Source organism: Vicia villosa, linkage group LG7, assembly GCF_029867415.1.
Source record: "Vicia villosa cultivar HV-30 ecotype Madison, WI linkage group LG7, Vvil1.0, whole genome shotgun sequence".
In the NCBI taxonomy this organism is placed as follows: Eukaryota; Viridiplantae; Streptophyta; class Magnoliopsida; order Fabales; family Fabaceae; genus Vicia; species Vicia villosa.
In genome coordinates, this window is record NC_081186.1 from 115,339,880 (window position 1) to 115,353,019 (window position 13,140).

The 13,140-nt window shown below is 35.4% G+C and overlaps 2 protein-coding genes across 2 annotated transcripts; one reads left to right on the plus strand and one right to left on the minus strand.

Annotated features, from left to right (window-relative positions):
• Positions 1–1,079: 1,079 nt before the first annotated feature.
• On the minus strand, positions 1,080–1,628 carry LOC131618346 (ras-related protein RABB1c-like). The gene has a single exon (XM_058889589.1). The coding sequence runs from the start codon at positions 1,626–1,628 to the stop codon at positions 1,080–1,082; it is 549 nt and encodes a 182-aa protein (XP_058745572.1).
• Positions 1,629–6,044: 4,416 nt separating this feature from the next.
• Positions 6,045–6,707, plus strand: LOC131620033 (uncharacterized). Its single transcript, XM_058891057.1, has one exon. It carries the CDS (start codon positions 6,045–6,047, stop codon positions 6,705–6,707), a length of 663 nt encoding a protein of 220 aa, XP_058747040.1.
• Positions 6,708–13,140: the final 6,433 nt, after the last annotated feature.

The window sequence follows — 13,140 nt, forward strand, 5'->3', positions numbered from 1 at the left end:
TATTAATTTTATAAAGCACTGATATGTAATAAATGAAAGTTTCATATAAAATAATGATGTGGCAATTAGGGTTTATAGTAGTGTGTTTTGATTGGCCATTTAAAATGACTGCACCATAAAAGTCAAAATGCCAACTTCACCATAGAAGTTCCCATGTATATATCACAACAGTTGGTTAGCGTAACCGTTGTGATATGTAGCGCGCGTCTTGCCTTATTATCTCGGTCTCAAGACCGTGATGGAAAACACCATACATACAATCACCCCTTACCTCACATCAGTTGGTCAGACGTTATGGTATCCCTTTTTCAATCATTGTAGTATTGCTTTTCCGTAGTAGTGTATGTGTTTAAAGGTAAAAAAAAAACATTTTTTTTATTGTACTTATGAGCACACAAATATTTATCTGAAAGAAAATAGTCAGAAAGTTCTTTCTATAACAGTTTGGTTCGGTTAAAATTATAGCAGTTTCAATATTATAGCAGTTTGATTAGGTTTTTTAAAATTCTTGTTAGGGTTTGATTCAATTCAATTCATATTTTTAATTCAACCGAATCATATAAATTTTATCTAAAATTTTAATTTGACCTATAATTTTGATGATGAAGATGGCATTAAAATGTCATAAACATATTTTAGTAAATTTTTTTTTAATTAGTCACAAACACTTAACAATTTCAATATTATATTCCATATCACACGTCAACTATCATAGTCTATTTTATTCGGTTAAAGAATCACGATGGCGTTTTTTTAATAACAAGTAAAGATAAAGGACTTAATTCAAAAGTTTTACTAATTAATCATCTTATAAATTTAAATTTACTTTCCTAAAAAATCGTAAAAATCATATTACAAACTTCATATCCAAATCCAAAAAATCAATAACATTGATCAAAATTTATTAAAACAAAACATAGTAATTAATAAATAAAAATATGATAATAAAAGAACTAAATTAAAGCATATAGGTTTGAAAGAAAACATGTTGAAATTCAAGTGCAGCAGCTTCCACCAAAAACAGAAGGGAGCTTATGAACCCTACCCACCAATGGTTCACCATATCCATTTTTGATTCCCTAAGTTTCATTCAACTTATCAAATTCTCCATGTTTAATCTTTCTATATATTGTTCCAGCTGTTTTTATGAACGCTTCTTCAACATTTTCTGCACTTTTCGCCGAAACCTCCATGAAGATCAAACCATTCTCCTTCGCAAACTTCTCGCCTTCTTCAGTACTTACAGCGCGCTTCTTACTTAGATCACATTTGTTTCCGATTAACATAATGATCATACTCGAACTCGCATGTTGTCTTGCATCTTCTAACCAAGTAGCCAAGTGATCAAATGTCTCTCTCCTTGTTATATCATAAACAAGTAATGCACCTGCTGCTCCTCTATAATATGATCTTGTTATCGATCTGAACATTTCTTGACCTGCTGTGTCCCCTATTTGTAACTTGATTGGTTTACTATCAATGGTGATCATCCTTGTGCCGAATTCGACGCCAATTGTTACGTCATGGACAGGTTGAAAGCGGTTGTCAGTGAATTGAAGTTGAAGGCATGATTTTCCGACTCCGGTGTCTCCGATTATTATGAATTTGAAGAGGTATGCATAAGACATTTTTTCTGAATAAGGAATTGACAAAAAGGAAGCTATATAGAGAGTGGGTTTTGTGTTGAAGATTAAAAAAAACGATGCAGTATTTAAAGGGATGAAAATCATAACAAACTTCCTAAGATAGAGGGTAAAGTTCTTTTCATTTTTTTTAGCGAAATTTTGAAACAAATAATATTAACAAAATTCAAATTTTAATATGGAAAATTCAGTTAAAAAAACTTTTCCTTTTTTTTTTTCTTCTCTTTTTATTTTTATTTTTTTATCATTTGACTACGGACGCTTTTGATGTTTAACTGATACATTTGTTGTATTTTGAAGATTATTCACCACTTTAATATTATATATTACTAATTTAATTGGACTTTATACGCTTTAAAATAATACTGTCATCTTTTCCGTATACTAGTAAGACATTAACAAATTGCTTATAAAAAAAAGAGAAAATGGGTCATGCAGTGTAAAATATTTTTACACAGTCAACCAATCACCACCATGCATCTAATTAAAACATTCTTTTATTTAAAAAAAACACTAATGACATGGCACATTCATGATTCCCTATTGGATGACAGTGTAAAACTATTTTACACTGTCAGGACACTACCTTTTAACTCTAAAAAAAACTCATTAACAAATTTTTGATTTTAAATCGATAATTTATTTAATAATTTCCCCTCAATATCTCATTTATATGTTTTCAATAATTTTCTAATTATATTTTAAAGTGCGGTTATGCATACTTTTAGCATAATTGTTTACCAATAAATATTTAGTTTTTATTTTGTTGATTAAGTAAGGCATAGTTCAACTTAAAAATATTATTTAGGATTTAAGCTCAACTTTATATTTATGTGCCTAAGGTTTTGGTGGTTATTCTATTAGCTTCAAAATCACACGTTATAATGACATTTTTAAAGGTAAGAATGAAGACTCACATTTAATTACTTTATTAAAGAGTTAACAAAATATTTTTTTTTGTGAAGACCCATTTTAATCCCTCATAAATATTACACAATCTAAATTAGTCTTTTACAAAAAAAAGAGTCCAATTTAGTCCCCATAAAATTTAACCGGACCATATTAGTCTTTCTGTAAATATTTTTTTCAAAAAAGTCATGAATATTTTTTTCATAAAAGTCATAATTGTTTTTTATATAGAATTGAACCCAGGACCTTTAGCCTATTTCTTAAGTCTTTACCACTAATCTAATCTAATGTACATTCATGACAAATAATTTCTATGATTTTTAGTAATATTAAATAATTCTGAATTTAAAACAAAAAAAGTTAAAATTTGTACCAATGGAATCTCAAACCCAAATCCGTTCAAGTTAAATGATACAACTAGACAAATCAATTTCTATTATACTTAAATTAATAATTTCAGAACAAATATTTACTTATTTCAAATAACAAACAAATTAATATTTACTAATTTTAAATAATACAAAAATTTAAAAATAAAATTAATAAAATATAAATCCTAAATGTAATTAAACAAATAAAATTACATTAATTGATATTTAATTGAAGTACTATTAAACTAATTGATCACTACTTAATTGAATTACTATTAAACTAATTGATCACTATTTAATTTGAATTAACTAAATAATTCTAAAAATTAATTTATTATTTAATTTAAATTGATTAAATATTTTAGCAATTATTTAAATTACTACTAAATTAATTAATTATTATTTAATTTTAATTAGTTTGATATAAGTAAATATTTATTTGTTGTGTTATTTAATTTCAATTATATATAATATAATTTCTGTTTATTTTAATAATACTTTTCTTTTATATATGGGTTACTTAAATCACTAATAAAGGAAAGAAACCCGGAGTATTTTAGAATCTGTTTATTTTAATAATACTTTTCTTTTACATATGGGTTACCAACACATGTAAAAATATAAAAAAAAAACAACAAATTCCAATCTTCTATAACAAGCGACTTCTGGCAAAGCGATTTCCGGCAACCCGATGACGTCTTCCGACAATCCTTCTCTATCGGTCTGGTAAGGCGCGGTGGGGCCTGTTTACAGAGATTTCTTAAACTCCTCGTCTTCGGTTTAAATTCCTGTTCTTAGGAACAGGGACCTTGTCGAGGGGTTTTATCCGAGATTTCTGTTAGGGGTTTACCATTGGTTTTAGTCAGGTGGGTAGCCATGTCCGGTGACGTTGTCGGCCCTGAAGGGGTTTGGAATTCTGTGACGAAGAAACATTTCAAAGCTTGGATCCCTAAATGGGATGTGTTCTCGGTGGGTAAGATGAAGGCGATGAAGAGGTTAGAATCGATCTATGTTTCACATTTTCCTAAGAGATGTGAGGCGAAGGATTTGTTTCAAGTGTTTGGGTGTATTGGGGAAATCTTTGAGGTTGCTATTTCGCCCAGGAGGAACAAGGTGGGAAAACGTTTCGGCTTCGCGAGATTTGTCGATGTTGCAGATGCACGCTTATTGGCGGTGAAGGTTGATAACGTGTCTTTTGATGGGGTTAAGATACACGCTAACGTTCCCAGATTCTCGAGAAAAGTCGCTGAGGGCTTTCCACGCAGAGTGTTGAAGAAGGATGATGTTCTTCCTAGCTTTAATGGAGGGAGGATTTTTGAAGGTCAGGGTGCGAATTCCGTGATTGATGCGTCGAGGAGAAATCCGCGTTCTTTCGTCGATGTGGTGGCTGACAGGTTTGAGGGTGGGGATAAGCTAGTGAATAAGAAACCTCCTTTGTCTTATTCTTCGATGGAGGAAGATAGAATTAGATTATCAAAAGCTTTGGTCGGGACGCTTCGGATTCCTGGGTCGGGATTGGGGATTCAATCACAGATGGAGAGAGCGGGATTCTTTGCTATCAAGGTGATTCCTCTTGGTGCAACCAAGTGTCTTTTGGAGGAAATTGAGGAAGGTTCTTTGGCTGATTTTACGAAGGAAGGTGAGGTATGGTGGCAGGATTGGTTCACCGAGGTTTCTGAATGGAAGTATGATTTGGTTGACCCATTTAGAACTGTGTGGCTTCGCTTTTGGGGCATTCCGGTTGTGGCATGGAATTCTGCTTTCTTCCAGACTTTGGCAAAGGAATGGGGCTCTTTGGTTTGTGTGGATGCGAGTACTGCGGATCGTAAAACAATGGAGATGGCTAGAATCCAATTGAAAGTGGAGATGGATGTAGTTTTTCCGGACTCAGTGGAGGTTTCAATTGATGGCAAGCTTTTTCGTTTGGTGATTCAACTTGAATCGACACAGTCCAGCTTCCGGTCAGGTATCATCAATTATTCTGCTTGTAATTCTGTTTCTTCTGACTCGATTAGTTCTGGTGGAGTCTGGTCCGAAGAATACATTGATGTTGAGGATGAATCGGTAGATAGTATAGAAGCCTTTTCGAGTGTTCTAAAGGTTGTGAATCCGGTATCGCGGATATCGGATATAGCTGTTAGTAAGGCTGGTTATTCTTCTGGTGTTTTAGCTAATAATGTTATAGTGGGTGACTCTGATATCTCTGTTGTTCCGAATTCCAATATTGGTGCTCCTGATGGTTGTTTTGATGAGGCGGTTCGGTCGGTAGGTCATGTCGGTTGTGACGACGAGGTTGATTCATTGGTTGGTAATGGTCTGTTTTTGAATAAGAAGAAGGACGGACTGGGAGCGTCTTCTGTTGTTGGGGAGGATGTGGTTCGAACTGTTCCCGGGCTGGTTTCTTCTGCTGTGGCTGCTGTTACTAACAGCAGTTTGGTTCTGGAAAATTTTAGGGATGAAAGGGAGATGGAGATTCCGGGTGGAGTGAAGGCCGATGGGGTGGCTGTCTATCGGCGGATTGTGGACCCAAAGCATATTTCTTTAGCCGCTGAGTGTGTGGCCAAGAAGAAAATTTTGTGTCCCAAAAGTGTTAAATTTAGGAACCTTATGGAGTTAGGGGCTGGGAGCTGTTTAAAGAGAAAGAAAATTATTAAAAACAGGACCAAGAAAAAAATTAGTGGTGGGTATTCAAAGAAGGTTAAGGGAGGTGTTCCTTCGGGCTCGTTACAGGGACCTTTTTTGGATCCAGTTTCAACTCACAGTGGCGGAGAAAGTATTTGTTATGAGAATCTTTCGGAGAACGTTTTGATTGGCATTAATAATCCAAAACAGTGGGGTTTTGTTAACAAAGACGTGGAGGGTAAAATGAAGTCGGCGTGCGAAGAGTTGGGTCTGAGTAACTTGAAAGATCGATTCATCAATTTTGACAAGAAGGGGAGATCGGATCTAGAGGAGCATTTAATAATTGTCCCAAGGAAGAAGCTTTCAACTTCGTCTTTATGATAATTGGATCTTTTAATATTAGGGGGGAGGGAATGCCCTTAAGAGGAGAAGGATCAATTCTATTATTAAAAAGGGGGATGCGGATATTTTTATGATACAAGAAACAAAAATTACAAAGATGGAGGATTTTGTTGCGTGGGGTTTGTGGAGTAATTTGGAAGTGGGGTATTCCTTTTCGAACTCGATTGGTAGATCGGGAGGAATTCTAACTCTTTGGAGGAAGGATAGGATGGAAGTTCTTAATAGTTTTAAAGGAGAGGGCTACTTAGGGATAAAGGTGAAGTGGAAGGAGAATTTTTATTATGTTGTGAATATTTATTCTTCTTGTGTTCTACAAAAGAAGAAGGAATTATGGGACAATTTGTTAAAGTTGAAAAGCTCTTTTTCGGATGGGGAGTGGATCTTTGGAGGGGATTTTAATGCGTCTAAAAGCGTTCATGAAAGGAAAGGAAGATCGATGAGGGATATGGAGTCGGGTTCGGAGCTCTTTGCAAAGTTTATTGATAATAGTGGGTTAGTGGATGTCCCTAGCAAAGGAAAAAAATTTACTTGGTATAGTGGTGATGGTAGATCCATGAGTCGGATTGATCGTTTCCTTGTGTCGAACAATGTTATTAATGATTGGGGAGTTGTTGGACAATTAGTTGGGGATCGTGATATTTCGGATCATTGCCCGGTGTGGCTTGTGGTGGATAAGCTTAATTGGGGACCTAAACCGTTTAAATTCAACAATGAATGGTTTACTTTTAGTTCTTTTCTTCCTTTTGTTGAAAAGGAATAGAAGGATATGGTCGTGGAAGGAAGAGGTGATTATGTGCTCAAAGAAAAACTTTCCCGGATTAAAGATAGATTGAGATGGTGGAACAAGACGGTTTTTGGTAGAATTGATTTGGAGGTGGAGGAAGGAGTGAGAGATATCAATGAGGGGGATTCTAGGTTGGAGGACTCGACGGAGGATTTGATTGGAGAGTCTATTTTAGGTAGGCAAGAGGCCAATAAGAGATTTTGGTTGAACTTGAGGATAAAAGAGAATATGCTAGTTCAAAAATCTAGAATTAAATGGTTAAATGAAGGTGACTCGAATAGTGCGTTTTTTCACAAAGTTGTTAAAGAAAGAAGAAGATTTAATCATTTAGGTCCCATTGTTACTCAAGGAGGTATGGTGGATAAGGTTGAGGACGTAAGGGAGGAAGTTTGGAAGCATTTCTCTAATAAATTTTTGGAAGAAGATTCGGATAGAATCCTTTTGGATGGAATTCCCTTTAATAGCATTAGTTCTAATGATGCGACGTTTCTTGAAAGGCCTTTTCAAGAGGAGGAAATTATTAAAGAAGCCATAGATAGTTGTGGTGTTTCTAAGAGTCCGGGTCCGGATGGTTTCTCCTTTATGTTTATAAAGAAGTGTTGTAGTTTCATCAAGGAGGACTTTTTAAACTTTCTTAATTATTTTCATTCCGGTGGTTTCATCTCTAAGGCGGTTACTTCCTCTTTTTTGTCTTTGGGTCCTAAGTCTTCTAGTCCTATCTTGTTGGATGATTATAGGCCCATTTGTTTAGTGGGATGTATGTACAAGGTGGTTTCGAAGATCTTGGCCGGGAGATTGAAGAGGGTTCTTCATTCTATTATTTCGTCTTGTCAAAGTGCTTTTGTTCCGAATAGACATCTCCTCGATGGGGTTTTGATTGCTAACGAGGTAGTGGATTTTGCGAAGAAAGAAGGTAGAGGGTGTCTTTTATTTAAGGTAGATTTCGAGAAGGCTTATGATAAATTTTCTTGGAATTTCCTTAGATATATGTTAAGAAGAATGGGGTTCGGAGAGAGGTGGAGGAAGTGGATGGAGAGGTTGGTTTTTCATAGTAATATGTCCGTTTTAGTTAATGGGTGTCCGACGAAGGAGTTTTGTGTTGAGAAAGGTCTAAGGCAAGGTGATCCTTTATCGCCTTTCCTTTTTGTGCTTATAGCCGAAGGCCTTACGGGTCTTGTTCGAAAGTCGATAAACAATGGTGTTTTTAAAGGAGTGGATTTTAATGACAATGTGGCGGTGGATATACTTCAATTTGCGGATGATACTTTATTGATAGGGGAGGGAAGTTAGAAGCAAGTGTGGGCTATTAAAGTGGTTTTGAAGGCTTTTGAGATGGTTTCGGGTCTTGGGATCAATTACCATAAAAGTAAGTTGATAGGTTTAAATGTATCTAGAAACTTTCTTGAGGCCGCCGCTTATGTGCTTTCTTGTAAAGTGGAGGATAGTTCTTTTCTTTTCCTTGGGATTAATATTGGGAGCAATCCGAGGAAATACGCTTCTTGGTTGCCTCTTTTATCGAAGATGAAGAAGCGCCTTGCGGGTTGGAAGAACCGTTTCCTTAGTTTGGGAGGAAGATTAACCCTTTTGAGATCTATTCTTGGTTCGCTTGCCATATTCACGATGTCTTTCTATAAGATTCCCCTAAAAGTGGTGAAGGAGATTTCAAAATTGCAAAGTAATTTTCTTTGGGGAGGGGTGGTGGAGGACAATAAAAGACGTATTCATTGGGTTAGTTGGAAGAATGTTTGCCTCCCGTTTGAATACGGAGGTCTCGGAATAAAAAATGTAGCGGATTTTAATATGGCTCTTCTTAACAAATGGAGGTGGAGAATTATCAAGGGAGAGAACTCGCTTTGGTATAACTTGTTGAAAGCCCGGTATGGTGACATCACCATGAAAAGCTTTTGTGGAGGTATGTCTTCTCTTTCTTCTCATAACTCTCCTTTCTACTCTTCTTCTACTCCTTCTTTTTCTTGGTGGTGGAAAGATTTACTTTCGCTTGGTAGCATTGAGGGGGAGGATCCTTTTTCCGGTAATTGTGGTTATAAATTGGGCATTGGGTATGCTACTCCTTTTTGGGAGGCAAAGTGGAGGAATAACTTGAGTTTGAAAGAGGAGTTTCAGGGCCTGGAGTTTTGCTGCCTTCACACTCCCAGACTGCTCCTCTAATCTCTTCGACAGAAAAAAGTCTCTCCATCCTTTCCACCATATTTGCCTCCAATCTATTGAATTCAATACCGACAGGAACAGGTCTGGAATTACAAGGCTCTTTAAAGAAATTTGCAAAATGTTGATGAATATGAGCTTTAACCTCCGCTACTCCCTCCACCGGACCACTAGGCGAAGCCACAGTCGTTAAAGAATTCCTTCTGATTCTCTCCTTAAGCGAGCTATGGAAGAATTTGGAGTTCATATCGCCTTCCTTGAGCCAGAGTTGACCGGATTTAACACGAAGCATACCTTCTTTCAGCGCCAGATTTTTCCAAATTTCATCAGCAACAACTCTTCTGGCCTCGACAGCATCCGACACTTCTCCTCCTACGTTAGAAATTAAGAACTGGTCCAGCTCATGTTGCTCTTCTATCTTCTCATCGATTTTTAAATCAAGCCACCCAAAAACTTCTTTGTTCCAGACCTTTAACTTCATCTTTAGATTTTTTAGCTTCTCGTATAACACAAAGTCTCCTCTGCCTTTGATGTTCAGCAAATTCCACTCTGTTGACACAAAAGAATCAAAGTCCTTATGATTGTACCAGCTATTATTAAACCTAAAAGGTTTCGGGCCCCAGTCACTACCCCCCGATTTCAACCACACAGGGCAGTGGTCCGAAAGAGTTCTTTTGCCAATAGATTGATTATCGAGCTTCCACGGAGTTATCAGCTTCTTAGAGATTAGGAACCGATCCAATCTGCTCATAGCACCACCGCTCCCGCCGAACCAGGTAAATCTACCCCCAACACACGGTAAATCTATTAACTCCATCTCCTCCACGAAGTTAAAAAAATCAGCACAATCCCTACCACTTCTGTTAGAGTTCTTTCCCAACCTCTCCTCCTTAAACATAATAGAATTAAAGTCGCCTCCGACACACCATTCCTCCCCCGCAGAGTGATTCTTCAGCCTAAGCAAAGAATTCCACACTTCTCTTCGCATAACGGGATTACAAGGTGCGTAAACATTGACGAAATTTACGCACGTACCTTTAAGACAAGCCTTCAACCCAACAAAGCCCACACCTTTAAAAATTTGAATAAGCTCCAAAGACTTCCTCCTCCAAAGAATAGCCGAACCTCCGGAAGCACCACTGGAATCTAGATGAGTCCACTCTACGTCCTTGTCACCCCACAATTCTTCAGCCAAAGATTGATTGAAAGAAGAAATTTTTGTTTCCTGGATATAGCAAATATCTACCTTCGCAACCCTATTCGAAAAACCAATCCTTTTCCTCTTCAAAGAACAACCTCCTCATCTAATGTTCAAGGTTACAATAATCATTTCAGACAATCGATTATCGCCTTCTTTGGTTTCATCCCCTCCTTATCTCTCCTCTCCAAGCCTTCTATCTCTTTCAGAATGTCATCTTCTATTCCGTCACAGCCAATACCTAGTCTCTTAATTGACTCCTTGATCGTAAAAGCCATTTGAGAATCCTTATTGTTCTTCAACCTCCTATTGCATTGAACAATGTCATAATCCGTCGTTGACTCCCAGCACAGGTTCGTGCCTCCTGAAAAATTATCTTCGGGATCTTTGCTTATTTGTGAAACATTGATAGAGTTAGAGGGATTGGGGCCAAAATTAGGGTTGAGACAAGCAAAGTAGGGTTGTTGGATTTCAAAATTGTCTTCAATTCGGACCCTTTCCCCCAAATCCTTCATTGGCCGCACCTTCTTAGATTTGGGCCTATTTTTCACCGATAGAGAGCAGGGCCGGCCCAATCTATTATGTGGCCCTGTTCTAATTTTAAAAATAGACCTAAATTTTAAAAAAAATATATTATTTTAATAATTAAAAATGACATAACACATATACAATTTAAAAACATTGGTACAATAAATACAATAGTCTAAAAATCTATTTCATAAACCACCAAACACACATGACATAAAAATTAAAAACCACGGAAATACAAAATTATAAAATCTATTACTAAATTATAATTCACAAACCACCAAACACACATTAGTACTTATAAATCACTCGCTCTAATGCTCGCTCTAATGCTCTGTTCCTGTTGCAATTTCGAAACCAGTTATTTCAATTTCAAAAGTCATAAACCAAACACACAATGAGACCAAAACAAACAACATATAACCTATAAAAGAGCAAACAAAACACAAACTCATAAAATCCTTATTCTAGTTTCAAAGTCATCGTTGTAAACATTTTATTCTAATTTCATAAACCCTTTACTCTAATTTCAAATTCATAAGACCAAAACACAAAACAGAAATTAACCATTTATTCCAATGTCAAAGTACAAAATCATAAACCCTTTATTCTAATTTCAAAAGACCAAAACAAAACACAAATTAAAGAACAAACAACATAAGAACATCAGTTTGAAGAAATTTACCAATTGCACAGTCGTGTCGTCGTTGTTATGTGATATCTCGTTTTGTTTCGTCGCTGTTTTCGTTTAGGTTTAGACAATTAGGAATAATATACATAGGAAGAAACAAGGCACCGTTTGGAGCAAAAAGAAAGCATCATTTCACTTGTTAGAACTTTGAAGAAAGAGAAGTTTGAATTTTAGAAAAGAAATAGAGCGCCACAGTTTGGAGAAGAAAGACCACCGTTGTTGTAATTTGGAGACTGACAAACGTTTCACGTTTGGAGAAAAAAGAAGAACAAGGAAAGCCAATTCTGATTTTGGAAATTGAAAAGTATGTTTTTATTATAATATTTATTTAATAATTAAAAAAAATGAGCCCCTCATATTTTGAGGCCCAGCGCTGTGGAGCTTGTTGCGCTGGGAAAGGGCCGGCCCTGATAGAGAGCAGGCCTTGTTAAAGGAAAGTAAGCCCAAAGATAATGGCCCAACATTGGCTAGGCCCTTATCCAACTCCAAACCAGTTCTGACCCCACCTTTAGCAAATCTCGCTGGACAAGTAATAATCCTAGGACTGGCAACTGTCCCTCCCTCTGACTCTACATCCTTGATATTTGAAACTGCCTGTTTCAAGCCATTTTTTCTGTACATCACATCTGTACCTTCCTTAAAAACCTGGGAGATCTTTGAATTATCCTAAGGATAACAGTTTGGCAGTCCTTTGAATCATTTTTTGTATACTACTCACATGTATTACTAACACATTAACAAATTTTAAAACTAAAAATTAATAATTTATTTAATAACTCATTTGCACTCAAAATTTCATTTAATATTTTAATAATTTTTTTAAAGTTCAATCATGTATAATTAACTTTAGCATAATTGTTTGTCAATAAACATTTTTGAAAAAATATTTAGTTTTTATTTTGTTTATTCTATAAGGCCTAGTTCAACTAAAAATGTCAACATTATTAGACTGAATATTTCAAACTCACGTCTCTAAGTTTTTGGTAGTTATTAAAAAAAGTTTAACTACAAAAAAAATAAAAAATTTCTATTTAAATTCACACATTATGTTGATACTTTTAAAGGTAAAAATAAAGACTCACATTTAACTTATTTTTTAAGGAGTTAGCAAAGTATTATTTTCTTTTGTATTTGGGCTTCTACAAGCAGTCAACCTCTTAGAAGCTTGAATAGATATCTTTTTCACCCAGACTCTTTAAAAATTAACAAATATTAAATTTCAACAAGTATTATTTAATCATATATTTTTAGGATATTGTATTATGTACTCTTCACCAGATACTTTCTAGTATTCTCATTTGACATTGTCCCTTTCAAGGTTATGGTGGTCTCTCCTAATGAATCTTATGTGTAATTTGGCTGTGTGCACACATATACTGTTTGGTCTCCATGAAACATCAAGTGTGATTGTATTGTGTTATCTTATGATTATCAAACTTGTTGGTTTTCCTTCCATGTTTTTTTATGTATAATTGAGTTATATTTTGTATAATCGTATCATTTATTATGTGTTTTGACCTTTTTGATAAAATTAACCACCAATTACTATACGATAGTCAGACACCAAATACACATAACATTTTTTTTCTAAACAACACAAAAATAATGATATGTTACGTTTGGATTTAACATACCTCTGTGATCTGGATATGTACAACTGAATTGACCCAACATCTGACTTGAGCTCTCTTATATTCATATTCTCCTTCTTCACAAGTTGACTTCATCTCTAATCAACATGCCGTCTACTCATCTACGCTGTTTAAAAAATGCAACAAAACTTGAGTGATTATCAATTTTAAATAATAGGCTCAGTGTGATAATTT

What these genes read in the sequence shown, in the direction of transcription:
- LOC131618346 (XM_058889589.1), bottom strand. Translation starts at nt 1,628, where the DNA reads ATGTCTTATGCATACCTCTTCAAATTCATAATAATCGGAGACACCGGA.
- LOC131620033 (XM_058891057.1), top strand. Translation starts at nt 6,045, where the DNA reads ATGGAGGATTTTGTTGCGTGGGGTTTGTGGAGTAATTTGGAAGTGGGG.